The sequence below is a fragment of the Ciconia boyciana genome, chromosome 2, assembly GCF_034638445.1.
Source record: "Ciconia boyciana chromosome 2, ASM3463844v1, whole genome shotgun sequence".
NCBI lineage: Eukaryota > Metazoa > Chordata > Aves > Ciconiiformes > Ciconiidae > Ciconia > Ciconia boyciana.
In genome coordinates, this window is record NC_132935.1 from 66451241 (window position 1) to 66468682 (window position 17442).

At 49.4% G+C, this 17442-nt stretch overlaps 1 protein-coding gene across 4 annotated transcripts in view; it reads right to left on the bottom strand.

Annotated features, from left to right (window-relative positions):
• RIPOR2 (RHO family interacting cell polarization regulator 2) overlaps window positions 1–16941 on the bottom strand; it is a 69579-nt gene extending 52638 nt beyond the window's left edge. For all 4 annotated transcript variants that reach the window (XM_072852860.1, XM_072852861.1, XM_072852862.1 and 1 more), the window contains exon 1: window positions 16832–16941. In XM_072852860.1, the coding sequence (XP_072708961.1) occupies window positions 16832–16892 (61 nt within the window). In that variant the 5' untranslated portion in view covers window positions 16893–16941. The remainder of the gene's footprint in view (window positions 1–16831) is intronic.
• Between the last annotated feature and the right edge of the window lie 501 nt (window positions 16942–17442).

A 17442-nucleotide genomic window follows, 5' to 3' on the forward strand; every position in this document is an offset into this window, starting at 1 on the left:
CATCCCCGGCGGCAGCGCCCGCAGCCGGAACACTAATAACACTTAAAAAATAATGATTTAAGATTTTAACATTAAAAAAAAAAAAAAGAGAGAGGAGGAGCAGCGGGGGCAGCCCGTCCCCGACCGCCGCGCACCGCCGCTCTGGCAGCGGGCGCTGCCGCTGCCGGCTTTTCCTTGTGGAGCTGCGGGAGGGGGGGGGAGGAGGAGGAGGAGGAGGAGGAGGAGGCGCTGCTGCTGCTGCTGCTGCTGCTGCTGCTGCTGCTGCGCGGCGCTGCGCGGCCGCGGCCCGCCCCCGCGGGCGGTGCGGTGCGAGGCGAGGCGGGGCGGAGGGGTGCGGAGCGGTGCGGAGCGGTGCGCGGCCCCCCGCGGGCGCCCCCCCAGCTGGCCCCGGCGGGACGCGGCGGAGCCGGCGCTGCCCGTGGCTCTGCACCTTTTTTGGGAGCGGCGGCGGCGGGGCTCTTCCATTTTTTCATTCGACGCTTTGTTGTCCCTCGGGCGGTTTGGCCAAAAGGTGGGACATCCGCAAAATACCCCTGATCCGTCCCCCGGGGAATGGCGGAGGGAACGGGCCCCCGCCGCCGCCGCTCCTCTTCCCCGTGGCCGGTGGGCTACTCGCTGGAGCCTCTGTTGCCTTCGGTAGCGTGTGCGAAAGCAGGCTCTGAATTTGGGTGTTGGGAGGGCTGAAGACAGCAGTTAAAGATGAATAGAAATGAAAGAACATTGCAATGAACATAGCTTACATTTCTTCCTTTGGGCATCTTTCCTGTATTACCCTGAGCAAGATAAAAAGGCAGGAAAGCTGTATTTTCCCAGGGATTGTGGGGTATTTTCTTCAAATTCAGTCTTCCTTCCAAAATATATGGTCCTAGCTATTATAAATACATCTCTCTATAGAGGGAAGGGCTCTGCATAGATTTATTGCTGGCCTTAGGACTTCTCCATGTCTCTTCTGCAGCTTTTTTTCATACTGGACTTTACTTCAGCCATCACCCACGTCGTATTTTCTATATGATTTGCTGTCCCTCTTCCAACATTTAAAGCTCCTTCAACAAGTTCTCCCTGGTGTCTCTTAAACAGCTGGAAGTGCTTCTTTTTGGGGGGCAGAGGGAACCCCTGGCAAGTCTATGGGTTTGGTAAATGGACACAATTTGGGAGGGGGCTTGAGGCAATACTGATAGTCTCCCTATATGTCTGTATCTTTCCCCGTTTTGGTCAGGATAGGAAGAGTCGCCCTTTCAAATGCAAATGTTTTTCATGGAGCACACAGACCTGTCACACAGAGGATGATACCTTATGGAGGAGTTTAGGAAATGACAACAAAGAATAAGAGTTGGGGGTTCCCAGAGCATTGCGCATGGAAAAAAACCCTCACTGAATAAAAAATCCAAGCTGCCAATTCCAGCTGACCTATCATCTCAAGTAATTTTCAGCAGTAATAATGAACATGTGTTATTTATATTGTATGCTGAAAATAAACAGCACCCGGTAGCCTTAAGGAGCAGAAATGAGCGAAAATGACTCCACATTCAGTAGAAGCAGAAAAGGATGCTCTTCACGCTGGCATGCAGACCTCTGGGGCCTAAGGGCTGTTTCCAAGCTTTCTGAGTTTAGATGGGCTCTACAGCAATCACGGCGGTGGCTTTTCCAGAGGCACCCCCTCCTCCACTGGAAACAGTGTAGGGGCCGCTGCTGACACAGTGCTAGTGCTGTAGCTGTGAGGCGAAATTTTTAGGGTGACCTTTCTATGTCTCTGACTGAATCGACTACGCCCCCGTTCCATGTGTTTCACATAGGACGTGAACGCTGAGGCCAAGGCGGAGAAGTTGCTTTCTGGAAAAAGCAGCTGCGCGCTTCAGGCTGTGGAATGCCAGGGGAAGAGGAGAGGGAATATTTGTGGCAATGCCGAAAGCTATAAATGTCTCATCATGCATACTTCATATGCTTTTGAGTCCATTTCAGCCTTTTAGGGGGTGGCAGCTCTCACTGTGGAAGCCTGGTTAATTTGTTAAAGGTTTTCAGTGCCATATACTAATTGCAGCATCTTACTTCAATCTTGAGCCTCCTACGGTAGTTCTTGGCAATTACTCTATGTGTAACCCATGTTACAAATTCCCTCTGGCCCTTTTGGCCTTATCTTGCAGAAGATTTTTTGAACTTATGGTTGCAGATGCAAATACCTCATTCATTTGCAGCCTCCTCTTTCAAGGAAATATTTTCTATCCTATGCAAATACATGCGCTAGGGATGTATGAGCTGTTTCTCTCGGTTTCTCAATATAGGTTTGCATAGCAAACGCAGAAAGCTAATTTCCTCCTCTCCGTCACCCCCAACCCTACACACATTCCCACTTCCCTGCTCTCAGCGCTGTAGCTTGCCAAAACTGCTGGGAGACTGAGTAGGTTTACGGATGCTCTAGATAAAATCTTTGCCCCACTTAGTCCTTCTGGACATGTATTCATCCTGACACACATGCTTTTGAAAGGCTCGGGTCGGTCGTTCCACGAGTGTCTTGTTTTGCTAATTCAGTGGAAAATGCCAGAGAGCTCTGCCTCCCTCCATAATCAGGCAGGAACCGAAGCTGCCATTGTATTGTGGCTGCGATCATGCTACTACTCCTATAAATTATTCACTGTATTGCAGTGTAGTCTGCTGTTATGTTAAAAATAGGTCAGCATGAATGTCCCCAGTGAAATTTCTAAGTGACAACAGCTGATTCTAGCTTTGTCTCCAGAAAACAGTGACCTTTCCAAACCAGTAAGTGCCAATTATGCTGCACTTCCATCTCCGTGCCAGCTCCAGCGCACCTTCACAAACACTAATTCCCAGCAATGCTAACGCCATGTTATACTTGAGACAACTAAGCCAGAGTTCCTAAATTACCTGCTGGGCTTTGCCAGAGCGCTTTGCTTTCTATTAGCCTTTGCTCCCTGGCCAAAGAGTAAATCAGGATTATCAGAGAAGAGATTATAGTCTGAGAATACCTAAATGCTCTGCTCCTCCCAGGCACCTGGAAAGCTTCTTGCAAGGGCTGAGCAGGATTTTCTGGCTGATATGCTTCAGTTACACATCGCTCTAGGGGGTGGATGTAATGAGAAGTACTTCACTTTTCCCATTGCCCCACAGGCCCCAGTCCAATGAATCCCCCGAATCAGCAGAGCAGGAGGACCCCCGGCTTTCAGGTCCATTGCAGACATGTCTAGAGAAACCTGGAAAGGGGGAGCAGGACCCAGTAGTCCAGACAGAGGTCTGGGGGAAACCCTCTTTCCCCCATAAGATACTCTGCGGGAGGATTCTGTGAGGACCCTCGTGAAAATATGGGATATTTCCCTGCTTACTGTGGGGATGTATGTCTGTTATGGAGATACAAAGACCTAGCACAGTTCCTGGGTGACTTTGTTCACCTGAAAGCAAGGGTGGGTAGCAATGCTCAGCAGACCATGCAGACAGCAATTCGCATGGAGGTCTCTTGTTAGCATGTTCGGATCAGCGAGAGGCCAAGGGAGGTGGGGGGACGGGTGGGCAGACCATGGCTTTGAGCTTGGGATGTCTGAGGTAGATCAGGCCTGCCCTAGCCTTTAAGGAAGACAATTTGTGTATGGGCTTTTTCTGTTGTAACTCCTCTTTGCTGTGTTTCTGTGTAACTCCCTTGCTCAGAAGGGGGTGCCTGGAAGCACACGGCATCTTCATATCGCTGATGGATGCCCCACGGGACGTCTCCAGCAGGTATCACACCCAGGCAAGCCTCCTGTGGGAACACAGGTAGCGAACCTGAGTGCTTTTCCCTCGGGACCTTTGTCCAAAAAAAGAGGTGAATGATCATATTTGAGAGTGGGGAGCACGGCAGGTGCCAGAACCATCACTTGGAAAGGCTTTCAGGGGAGAGGTAAAAGACAAGAGCCTGATCCCTGCCATGAGCAATCTGGGCAAGATGCGAGCTGTAACTTGCTGACCGTACACAAGTTCACCATTACTCTTTCCAGCTAAACATATTAAAGTGTTGCCACAACTCTCCTAGTCTTTGTACAACACCCTGCCCATGCTGCTCTTTGGGTTGACTCCATTCCGATATTTATACCTTCTCTGTCAGCTGAGCCTGCCCAGTACATCTGGCTTGCACTCATCGTCACCCTGTAACACTTCTTGCTCTCCTAAAAGCTTTTGATACCCACTTGTTTTTCACTGCTGACATCCTCTAACCACTGTGCAACCATTTCCCCCCTTTTACTTCCCATCACTGTGTTGCTGCTCCACCCTCAAGTTCCTCATTTCTCTTGATGTTGCTTTTGCAAAGCTTTCCACCTGCAGCTCTCGGCGCACTTTGTGGGAAAAAGTTACTTGAGCTGAACCTCTGCAGTGATTCAGGAACAGATTCAGTCTTCTGGGACTTCTGGCCAGATGCTCAGCACAGCTGGATCTTTGGGAATGACCGAAGTATAATGCAGTGGTTGTGCCCTGTGGCACAGTGGTCAGGACACACTTGGTATACCAAGGAACAGCTATGGGTGTGGACGGAGAGGGCTAGGGACAGAAAGGGGAGTTGCCTTTAGCTTTTAACTTACCACAAGAGATAACGCTTTCCATAGGTAATCCTTCTTTTATCTCTTCTTTGTCCACCTTGCTGCATTTGTGATGGTCTGAGATAGCTGCCTTCAGAGCAAGAACACTTCCCACCGATGGCCTGTGCCTCTGGCAGCATTGGAAGATAGCAGCTTGGCTTCAGGAAGCGTATGCACAAGCATACACCCTACCTGCCCTCACGTACATAACTTGGGGGAGCAGGACGAAGGAGCCACCGATTGCATTTTTTTCCCCTAGAACTGTCCCCGCTTCAAAATCGGCCCCGATGCCTCCTCTGGGCAGGTTTTGGGTGGCAATGTTCACGGAGGGTTGGAGGGAGCAGCACATTCCAGTTTCTCAGACTGCTTAGCAACCAGGGCTGGCTGAGCTGCTCTTAAGTGCACGCCAAGTGTGTGGATGGCATGTCTAGTACTGCAGCTCCAGCCTTATTTTTTTCCCCTCTTGTTTTTGAAAAGCATTCCTTGTTTTCTAATTAAGGCGCACAAAAACCTGCTGGAAACTTATTTTTGCTTTCCTGGACAGCTGGAAGTCAGCTACGCAATGCAATGATCAAAGCTATAGTAGTGATCAGAGATCTGAAGCGACAGGTACGGCACTGTCAGCCTGCTTTTTGGGAGCGTAGCTGTCAGACAACCTCTTCCATGCTGTTGGTGATGGGCTGGTGTCCTGCTGCTGGACGGCCTTGAAACCCTCTCTCCCACCTTGCCCGGAGGAATGCGGAGAGTGGGACGCAGTGCTTCCCACGGGTCTGCAGCACGTGAGATACCTGCTCGAGGCTGCCTTTCCCAGTACAACCAACATGTATAAGATCAAGAAGACCTGTTAGACCATCTCCAGGAAAGGATTTGGCTTTGTAGACAGAAAGTCAATCTGATCCCAGCTTTCTCATTGGGATCCTCTTGAATCTTTAAGTAATCTCTTGGCTCGCTCTTGTTTCTTGGCTCTCAAGTGCCCAGACCTGGTTCCCTGCCACAATCTTCACCTTTCACAGTGGGGGCTGAGCTCCCCACTGTGTTTAGGGGTCTCTTAGGGATTGATGCCATCGCTACCCACGTTACCAGGCAGTAATGCCTGCTGCTGAAACTTGCTGGCTACATCAGGACTGCAGTTAAAATGTGGACCCAGCCCCTGTTCACCTCCAGAGTCCCCTTGCAGCCTCACCTGCTTTTGAGAGGCAAATTTTGGGCAAGCTCTGAAGCACAGAGGAGGAGAAAGCCTTTCTTGGTACATGCCCAAGCACTCTGGTTAGCAGTCCCAGGCATGGCTGGGCCAGCCCCATCCTCGTCCGCCCCATGCTATGCAGCAGGTAATTGGCCTGGAAGGACCGAGGATCACAAAGGACAGTTATTATATGAGACACTGTGGGACATGTTAGCAACCACCAAAGGTATCCTAGGTCCCTGATTGAAAGAGCAGGTCGGGAGCACCCAGGGCGTTGGCCTGCCTTGCTGTGCCCTCCAGCAGCAGCGTAGAGACAGCCTCTGCCTTCCTCTTGCTCAGCAGGTCATGGCAAGAAGGGGAGGAGCTGCAGGGATGACGAGCATGGTCTGGGGAAAATGACGGACAGGTAGGAGAAGGATGCAAAGGCTGGGGTGGAGGGAAAGGAGCAGATAATGCCAGACAAGTTTCAAAATCGAGTGCCATGTACGAACCCTGCAGTGATGCGCACGTGTATTCCTGCATGTTCCTAACATGCGGTTTCATAATAGAAACCCAGGAAGAGTCCTCTGGGGCAAAGGCTCCAAGGAATTTCCATCCTCAGTTACGCTAGTATAAAACCAGAGTTGCCCTGAAATAATTTCCAGATGGACAGCAGTATGGGTGACCCAGCCGGGTCCTCAGCGCGGCTAGCTTTCCTTCTCCTGGGCCACAGTTCTGCACAGAGGATTGCAGCTTTGAGAAATGATTTTAATTCCCTTCCTGCCTCCAAGATACCACCATGGCCCTCTTTTCCTCATCAGCGCATATTTCTGTGGCTTAGATATAGCAAATATAAGACAAGTGCAGCGCACACAAAATGCCATTCGGGGGAGCGCAATGAACACGCTGCCTCTGTAACGTAACGAGCCCCAAGGGCATCTGCCAAATATTTGGACTGAGATTCCAAAGGAAAGGGGGGGTCCACAGCACAGAGAAGCTTGAGACCAAACTCTCAGGCCAGTACCCCTGTGCATCTTTTGGGGGGATACAGGTTGCTTGTTGCTCCAGCCTGCCTTTCACCTGGAGGTGTTCAACCACTCACAGCAGTCATTTCCTCTAGGAAAGGTGAAGAGCAGCTTTTCATGCCACGTCACTGGGGCTGTGAGTGGATTTGAATTAAAAAAATCACAAATGATATGTAATGTAAAGCAAAGAAATAGTGTTTCTTTAGGGGTGTGGCCTGGCTTTGTGGCTGAGGTTAAATGACACCAGTTAAACCACGCCAGTTTTTGAACATCTGACCCTGGGTACTATTTTCAGCGCAGTGATTTTTGAAGTGATTAATGACAACAGCTTGGCACTAATCAGTGGCTGGTTTTGCTGATTAAGCTCACTCTTCCCTGGCTCACAACAGGCATCAAGAATAGAAAGGGCAGGAAGCTCCCCAGAGCGACAGGAGAGGCGGAGCAGATCAGGACCTCCCGAGCTGCCTGCTTTTCCATGGGAAAATTAAAAAAAAGCTACAGCCATCCAACTCCAGGGCTGAGCCCCACAGTGCTGGAGGGCTCTGCTCCTCTGGAGGCTTCGTTCACTTTGAGACCATTTTTATATGAACCCTTTTCAACATTCCCTCCCCTCTCAATAAAAAAGGGCTTCACTTGTCAAATGTATGCTAGTATTGCTAGTGTGGCACTCCTTGCATGTGTTTGTAGGAGGATCTCAGAGACGCTGTCTAGCTTCAAACCTATCTACAGCTATAAAATCTCTCCTTTCTCCAAGACGCTTAAGAGAAGGAAATCTGTTAGTTCAGTGTGAAGGCTGCATGTTATGACCTGATCCATCAGTCCTGGTGTAACCCAAACTCCCCAAATCATTCAATTTACAAATCAGACAGATTCTCCAGGTGCCACCCCATGACTCAAGGAATCCCTAGAGGAAGCAGGCTGTGCTCTCTCTGCTCTTTACATCACCACCATTGAGAAACTGCAGTGACCTCTGGTCGGCGAGTAATATTTGAGACAGAAAAAGATCTCATTTGCTCAGTGCTACCTCTGTTAGCTCCATGACCTTATCTGGGCCCTGTCCTATCTTTTTCTTTTTCTTTCTCGAGTGAGAAAACCCAGCGAGCAGGACTCCGAGGCTTACAGGGAGCTCTCAGTTGGCTAACTGCACTTCTCCACCGTCACAACCACCCTGCTAAAATGAGCACGGTGCCTTGTAGGTCGCGTCCACGTTCACAGCAGAGCTCTTCCACTGCCCCAAGCTACCACAAAGTGAGGAGGATGCAAACGAAGCTCCATTTATGCCATGGAGCCTGAATGCTGGCCAGCCTCATCAGCCACCGGCATCTTAATCACAAACTTCAGAGAGCTGTAGGGCAAAGATGTAAGATTTTATAAGCTCATCTCCAAGACGGTCCTGCAGGAAACTTAATGTCTATGGTAATGCCAATATATTCACAGAGCTTTTAGCCATCCCGTCGAGCCCCTCAGAGAGGCTGTCCCTCTCTCTTCTGCTGTGGGCAGCTCTGACACCCCTCCAGGGAAGCTCCTGGATCGCTGCTCAGCCACCACCGTTCCCAAACCACAGGCTTGCTCCGCAGGGGAGCCTGGGGGGCTTCTCGCTCCGGTATGGCATGGCATGAAGAGAGGATCACTTACACAAAAACTTGTCACTGCGGGCGACTTCCCCTCGGGCCAGGCGTGGGGTGGGCAGGAAGGCAGGGCTGGCCCCGAGAGGAGCCTGGCATGATGAAAGGGGAGGTGTTGCAAGCCTCTGTGTGCGATGCTATGCGTGCCTCAGACAGTTTTGTCTGAGGTTTCGGGGCAGTTTTGGGTTTTGCTTCCCAGGGCGGTCATTTCACCTGGGTCAGGGAGGGGATTGTGGGCTTGAGTATTTGTGGGGCTGGGTATTTTCAGTGTCTTGTCTTCTCTGTGGGATGGGTTGTTATTGACTATAGGCAGGCTCATGCAATGCTGTGACATGGGCACTAAAGGCCAGGCGCTATCCTGGCACAGGTCTGGTGAGTGATGCTGCAGGAGCAGCCTGGGCACTGAGCTCCTCCACCACGGTGCCACAGGGCAGCACCAAGTGCAGGCAGTTTTCCCAGCAGTTAGTGGGGCAAAACTGAAAGCACCACTGGGCACTGGGGGAACGTAACCCTGGCCCGTTGTAGGCAGTACCCTAGCTACTGAGTCCCATTTAGAGGCAAAGGACAAGTAGAGCATCACTTTAATGGTAAGCGGTTGCTGCAGGGCTTCCTAGCTGGGACCCGCTATCACAAAAATGAGGCTACCTGGCTCTTGCAGTGGATCTGTCTCTCGTCACCCTGCCAGGGGACCAGCCACCCCTATGGACATGCACATTGCCATATGGGCACCAGCCACGCTTGTGCCCACTGCTGCCAGGCTAGCAGCAGGGGACTGCCACAGGCAGGGAAAGAGCCAGGCTCTTCCAGCCGGTAATTAAAGACAGGATCCCATTTCCATGCTCTGAGCTGGGACCTGGAGGGGCTTCTTGTTTCCATCGCCTGCCCTCCCTCCTTCTCACACACACAACACACACACTCACTATTGACTACAAGGGGAACTTAAGGAAGCCAGCTTGAGGACTTAGGACCCTAACTATCTGAGAAGGTTGGAATAGAGGTGATCTGAACTGCCCCAATTTGGGTGCAGCCAGATGTGTTTATCCCCTGCCATTTGTTCAGGCAGGGGCTGGGTCACAGTGGGACTTTCCCCAAAATCCCACTTTATTCTCTCTCTCTCTCTCTCTCTGTGGCTTCCTTTTTTCCACCTTGCTTTTTGTCTTTCCATCTTTTTGTCAACTATTTAAACTCTAGGCATCATTTCTAAGCTCTGGGACTCTGAACTTTCCAATTCCCAGGCTACTTGCAATTAAACCAGAGTAAGCCAATGTCAGCCCCCATAAGTTATGCAGCGTTAAGCCTATTGTGCTCAGGATTTCCATAGCTGTTTTGCTTCACCTGTTATCCAGTTGCCAAAGACACAGGAATATCAGTGCCTCTTCACAGCGTAAATGTTCTCCTGCACCCTCCCCACCCGATCTTTTTTGGGTGTGCAAATGCACACACACCCCTTGGCAGAAGGTCTGTAGGTTGAGCTGTGAATTTCAGCAGCGAGGAAGGATTGTTTAGGTGGCAGCCACAGTGGGACCACTCTTCAAACCATTTCCCTGCTCTCAGATGCCAGATCAAGACAATATGGCTTAAAATTCTGTGGGGCCTGACAACACCCCTTGTTCCCCAAGCGATGGTGAGATGTAGGAGAAATCCTACCATTGGGAAATCATCCCACCGTCGACTTTTTAGTGCCTCTGTGACACTGTCAAGTGCTTGACTACTCTCCCCTCTCTCTTTAATTCATGTTCTCAGACTGTTTTCACTCCTCGCCTTTTAACTCTGCACTTCCTGACCTGGTTGTTTTGTGACTGTCACACCCTTGACACACCAACCACAAGGCTTTGGTTTTAGCATCCAGGCGGGCGGAAGCTCATTTCAGAGGCGGCTGAGCCGTGCTTCGAATTGTTAAAGGGGTGAAGTTGTTTATGCCACAAGCTCATGCTAGCCAAGCGACATTTATTTTGTGCCTTTAATGATGGGACTGGATGACAAAAACCTTGTGTTTCATGGAGCTTAGTAAAGACACTGTCTTAAAAACAGAAGGGCGAGAAAGGGTGCAAAGGAAGGCAGTTTTGCTTCAGCCTTTGGTGAGACACTTGTTTTGAAAGCCTAGGAAGTGGCCTGAGCACACCTAATCAGTGGTTTCTCTCTGGCTTGTACATACCTTCCTCTTTTCTCTGAGGGCTGGTTAAATGCCACTTGTTTATTTGACCTGTTTTTTCCCTCGCTGTTGTTATTATTAGTGATCTAGAAATATTGTCAGCAAATACGAACCAAACATGTTGCCTTCAAGACACGGAGAAGGAAAAAACAAAAAGATCAAAGATCTTTAATTAAAAAGTAGGGAGACAACAAAGCAGAAAGTGTCTCTCATGTCAATCTTCTTTTAATTTCAGGCCTCATGGACTCAATCGTTTCTGCTTCAACTATGGAGCGCAATGCCCTGTTAAAAATAGCCCTCCAGCTGCCCGGGACAGCTGGAAGCGTCGGCGGGCCGGAGCAGTGTGGGTGGGTCGGTGTGGGGCACCCGGGGTGGGGACGGGCTCCTCACACTGCCTCCTCCGACCACAAAAAGCTCTCTCACCCCTCTGCATAACTCTGCATCTGCCCATGGACCACAACCAAAAAGAAGCAGCTGCGAGAGAAGCAGGTGAGCAAAGCATTTAGCATAAACAGGAATAAGCAAAAATGCTCCATAAGGAATAAGCAAAAATGCTCCATAAGAGAGCACCCTTTTCTGCGCTGTCCTTGTCCAGCATGCTGAGTGGATCTGCCCATGCTTTTGGAGAAAGGTGCTTCGATCTGAGTTTATAGGCCAAACACCTCTTACTACAATCTATCTGTCTGGTTGAAGCAGACACTGTCGCCTTGGCCATGAAGTGATGAGACTTCTCTTACTCTGGGCTGCCGCGAGTATGGCACATGCATTCTCCATCTCCGGGAATGCGAGATGAGCTGCAAGGACAGGTAGGGCTGGTGGGACCTGTAAAGGTTTCAGGACAATGATCCGTAGCCTCCCAGCAGCCAGGGAGGAGAAGCTCCCATGCTTAATACATTGCGAGGCTGCTCATCTTTACTACAGCCTTCGCAGATATTAGGCACTCGTATACTGGAAAAAGTAGACATGTTAAACTCTGTTTGGGGTGAAAACATAGGAAAAACGGTATCTCTGTATATCTCTGAGGTACACATCCGCTGGAATACCATACTGATATGTACACATGGATATCCTTAGCAGACGTAATTTGCTTAAAGTTGCATCAGTTTGATGCGCTCTGTGGGGAGGGGACATACATGAGCTGGCTCTCACCAAAGCGGGGCTGGCGGTGGCGGGTGAACAGCTGGCTAGCTACGGCATGGAAGGAAGCCTGGTCCAGTGGGTCACGCCCAAGCTGTGACACTGATCTCCCCATGTGACTTTCAGGCAAGTCACTGCAGCTGTATGTCCGAGGAAAGCATAGTGTCTTGCATTGCTTTAGGGGAAGAGAAAGGTTGCTTAACCTGAGCTGTTGCTGAAGAAAGAGCATGTCTCAACTTTAACTTTCAAGACTTTATCCTCATTTTTCTCTAACATCAGCAGCGATGTTAGATGTTACAATACACCAGGCGGTGCACATAACCATGAACAGCAGCTACCTTTCCTTTCAGCTAAGCCTCAAAGGTGATCCCAAACCCCAGAGCTAAAGCTCTTTTCTCTCTTAAAAACGGCAGGCAGGCTTTACAAGGATGTAAAGGCGTCTGGTACGTTTTTGAAGCATACCTTAAAAGTTTGATGCAGTTACTGTTCTGCTGGGAGCCTTGATGGGTAGCAGTGCTGGAGCGTGTCTGTCTGCCCTCGCAGCATGTCCGTCTTGGGCAAGGAGAGGGCCCTGGGACTCTGACACGGTGCAGTCCACCACCTAAAGCGGGGCTCTGGCCTACCGAACTGGAGCACGCACTTACTGAATGTTATGAAAAAGACAGCTTTGCTTTTTTCCCCCGTACTTTGGAAACACGGATGGGATTTTGTGTCGGCTCTGGCCTGAGAGGCAGGTCATGGTTACCATGGGCGCAACCAGAGGGCACATACAGGAGATGGGAGGTGGAGATGTGAGGAGAGGTTGGCGTGGAGCAGCTGTATGAAAAGATCTGCACTAAATCACAGTCTAACCTCTATTTCTCCTGTGCATTCTCAGTTCAGATATGTTGATCACTGCTAACGAAATGCCTGGACCCATATGCTTGCCACGTTTGCTGAGTGCTTGCAAACTCTGTGCGTGGATGTGTCTGCGTTGATCTAGGAGCTCCTGCTGTGCCAAGCCCCCGGCCCTGGTCCAAGGCTGTGCTGGGGCAGTAGCGTCATGCCTCTGTGTGAGTGCTCAGCTCTCCTCCCGGGGGAAGCCAGGGTCTGCCAAGAGAGCTGACTCGTGCCCAAATCTCCCTCCCTCCCTGGGGCTGGGAGCCGCAGGAGCCTTCCTGGCTCCTCAGCTTAGACAGACCCAAGAAAAACCCACGCCTGTTTGGCTGCAGTGATGAGGAGAAGCCTTGTGCTAATGGAAGTGATTTCTTTTTAATGAAATATAACATCAGAATCTCGGGCACTTAGAGTCACTAAAAATTAAAAAGCATCTTCCCCAAAGTTAGTGTTTTCACCTAACAAAGGTGTAAGACTAAACTGAAGTCACTTGCCTTGAATTAACATTGTGAGTAAGGCCATAAAAGAAACAAAACATATCACTGCCTGTACTTTCAAGAGGCTAAAATTGTTCCTTCTCTAAGCTTTTGCATACTACAGCTGTGCCCGGTTAAACAATGGCCACGATGGCCACGTTGCAGAGGAGAGGGAGTTGCGCTTCACTGAACTTAAGCACAGTAATTCGCAAAGGCTCTGCAGATCCTTTGAAGGAGATAACACAATGTAAGTAAGTGCAAGGTTGTTATTAGAAAACAAGAAAATTAACTAACAGATTTCCTTTGAGGATGAATGTTTTCAGGCTTTAAATAGCTATTGCAAGAGTCAGCCTGATTTTTCGTGAAGATATGTATACTCTAGCTTGTCACACCCGGCTCTGTGACTTGGGTTTTTAATGTACAACAAGGAAAAACAGTGCTATTGGGGCATAAGTAGATGAAAATGGTGGAATTATTAATAATGATGCAGAAAATGGACATTTTCAACAAATGTTTTTGTTTGCATGTGGGAAAATACCAGTGCCAGCTTAAGGTCTATATCAACGGGAAAATATTTTTTCCCTTTATCTTTCCCAAAGGAGGATTTTAAACTATAGCTTTGAAAAGAGCTATCCAAGGAGCTCTTCACTGATTTTTTAAAAAAACTTGAAGCACCAGAGGATTTCCCGAGAGCTATGAGTTAATGTTGTGTCGCTAACAGTGTGATAGCCTGGCAGTGGTCCTGGCCTCGTTACGGAATAGCTGATACAGGAGTCATATAAGCAAAATTAAAAGAGATGGAATACAATCAGTAGCACTCATTAGGGTTTTATAGAAAATAATTGTGTTGATAGTGTACTTGGACTTTTGTAAGAAATAAGACTTGGTACTGCATGAGATCTTGACTAAGAAACTTGAAATGGAGTAGATCAATTTGGGACATGCTGAATGAGTCCAAACCAAGTCCAAATGACAGATGTGACCCAGCTGAGGAATCATCAGGGATGCCAGTTTCTAGTGAGGACCTGCACAGATTGGTTCCGTCACTATGGGATTTAATTCTTTTTATGTCAGTGACCTGAAAGGGAACTTCAAATAGTGACTGACTGAATATGCAGATGGCACAATGTCTGGGGAAGTGGTAAATCACTCCGAGAACAGGCTACTTGAGAAAGTGAGCTGATTCATCTGGTTTTAGTACGGGCATAGCTGGGAGCAGAGGAGATGATAAGCCATAACTATGGGATAGTGTTGACCCTGCTCTGAGAAATTTTGTCACTGAAAGACTTGAGGATTATAGAGGAAAATCTGATGAAGAGGAGACCCTCATGTGATGCTGGGACCCAAAAGGACTCAAGCAGTCCTTGTACATATTAGCTGATCCTTGAACTGATCCTGATATATATATATATATATTTATAAAGTATGAGTGAACAGATCATATAACTTCTGGATTTGTTCCTGGTGTAACAGTTTTGGAGCGGTGGGCTCCATGCTGGTGTCCACATCTCCAAGGGGATGGTCCCAAGAAGAACCATGAAAATGCTTAAAAGTTTAAAACTCACACTTTACAAAGAAATACTGATTGATAACAGTCTGCTTGGCAAAGGGTAAGAAAGAGCGGTCTGAATACAGTCTGTGGATAGTTACATGAGACCTTTATATGTACAAGCAATAGTGAGTTCGTTGCTCTCCTGGACAAGAGGGCAACAAACTCCAAAAAACTAGGCAAATCAACACTAGAAGAAGTAAGATGCAGCTATCTTTATCTGTGACAGTAGCTAACCATTGGGACAAGTTAAAAAGGTGGATGGGAGATCTGCCATCACCGCTTTCCAAATCGAGCCGGATGTGGAAAACAAACCGAAAAAAGCCCACACCCTAAGAGCTGTGGTCTGTGCTGAGCTGGGAGTCGGAGTTCAGCACCTGACAAATGCCTCCATCTGGCCTGAAAATCTGCGACGGAGTTTTGGCTGGCATTGCCTAGGTCTCTGCAGCATGAGCAGGGTGGGGGCTGCCCTGTGACCGAAACAGGCACTGCTCCTCCCCGCTCCGATCCCACCCAGCCCCGGGGAGCACGCTGGGTTGTCCAGGGTCAACACTGCTCCAGAAATAGCAGCCAAAAAGTTGATGTTTCCCTGCTAACCCTTTCAAGAGGGAGGAGAGGGGGCTGAAGGGGAAGGCTAGCGCTGTGCCTATGTTGTTTGGACTTTCCAGCTGGCAGGTTTGGGAGCCAACAGACCCTCTGGCCGAGAGAGCAGCTGGGGTAGATTTGTTCCCGGTTACATGGAAAGGAATTGACGAGGCTGTCACCGACTCATAGGATAACTCAGGTGGGAAGGGACCTCAGGAGGTCATCTAGTCCAACCTCCTGCTCCAAGCAGGGTCAGGGAGAGGTTTTAAAAATGTTCCTGCCTTTGAAAAGCCAGCCTCCTCTAGCTGTTGCTGGATCAGCCCTGCCAGAAACAACTTAGCTGAGAGGCTGGAAAGGTTTCTTAAGCACTGTATCTTTCCCTTCAGATAATGCAATATAAACGTCAAATAACCTGCACGCATTCCTCTCCTTCCCTCCTACGTTTCTGATTAAGAACATAGGCTAGAGGTTTCAGAAACAGCAAGGAAGCCTAAATCCCACTGGCTCTTCAGAGCACTCAAAAATGTCCATATCGAGTCAGTTACCCTGAGAAGTAGCATCCACCTGTGTGAGGGCAGGATGCAGGGAACACAACAGGGTACTTTCAATGCCAGGTGATTTGCCCAGTGGCATCGGGTCTTCCCTGGACTATCGGGATTTTTTCCTGAACGTAAATGCTCTGACCTCTGCTTTCTGCAAATCCATTGCCCTTCTGAGCCCAGACTGGGACACGGGGTGAGGAGTGGGGGCATATATACATGAGAAATGTATTTGAATACAGACAGTACATCACTGGAGCTGCTTTCTTTCCTGTATTGATGCCTTTCACTGAGGCTCAGATAACTCGATTTGGCACTATTCACTGCTAAGTCTTCCATACCAACCGCAGCTGAGCTTTGTTTAAATGAGGTTTGCTGAAGCTGTGCTGAAAGTGAGTTTAAAGGTTCACGGTCTTTGGAGCGGATCCAGGCAGCTCTTTGTGCCTTCAACTCCCTTGGAAACTGCGGAGGGCTGGGGGCCGGGAGAAGATTTGCATGAGCCCCCGCTCGAGTGCGAAGGGGAGCAGTGAGCAACGGCAGAAATTAGACACCGTGGGCCAGATTCTTCCTCCTTCCCTGGGTCGTCTCATCTGCCTCTCTGCTATTTTGACCGGGTAGCGATCAGTACACATGTAAACAGCGGCACAGGATGCAAGCAGTGAGGAATCACGCTCCGGCAGAAAGTTTTAGGGATAAGAAGCTATGGCACTGCCTCTGTGCCCTGGCTTGTGGCGGTTGGAGAGGAGGAGGCTAATTTTGCTCAGATAATTTAAGTAGCACGTCGCCTTTAGCCCCTGTAAAGAGCACTACTACCTTAACGACAGCTGCACCTGCAGTGTTGAATGTCCAACACGCTACTTTGCATAGTGCAGTCACTGTAGCAAACACACTTGGTGTCCCCCCAGCTTTCTTCTTCTGCAGTAACCTCCTTGCTGAGGAAGCAAGCTGCTGAACCAGTGTGAAAGTTATTTTTATTGTATCTGGGGTGCTTTTGTTCTCCATTCTCTCAGGAGAAAAAGCATGTCTGGTCACCCTGTGACCTTGGAGCCCATAGACAACTGCAGATTTACCCAAGAAATACCACCCAAGCTAGAAACTGGTCTCTCGTCTGAGTAGGAGAAGGATTAGCTTAATAAAAGTTGACTTTACCTTCCCCAAAGGCATCATCTTCTTCTCCGGGTGCAGTCGGATCTTCTTGGGCGTGCTGCATCGTGGCGAGGACGCAGCTCGGGGAGCAGCCAGAGCCGAGTGCTTGAACTGGTTCCTACGCTACAGCTCGACTATTTCCTTTCACAGGTTTCCTAAACATTTTGGTGGTAACAGCTTCCGCATCTGCACTTACAAAAATAGTCTCATTCATATGAATACCGCTTCTTGTTTTTACAGACAGCCTTTGAGATGATTTTTGAGGTGGGGTGTCCTTACTGCTGAGAGAGAAGTTGATTTTGAGAGCAGAGGCAGGCAGGAGGGGCTCAAAATGCACCCTGCCCTGTCCGCTTGAATGCCGTGCAGGGGTTTTGCATATGAATGCGAATCCTTTCTGGTGGCAGAGGTAGAGCAGGGGTCTGCAGAGCAGCTCGCTTTCAGCCCAGGGACAGCTTGACCAGAGCAACCCCCTGGGCTCTCTCAGTGCCGTGTGTTCACAGGGCGTTATTTTTTGTTTAGCACAGCAGCAGTGGCAGCACGTTCTCACCCACGCTGGGGTGACCCACGACAACGGACATGTGGACAGGCTGGAAAGCCATAGGTGACACCAGTTG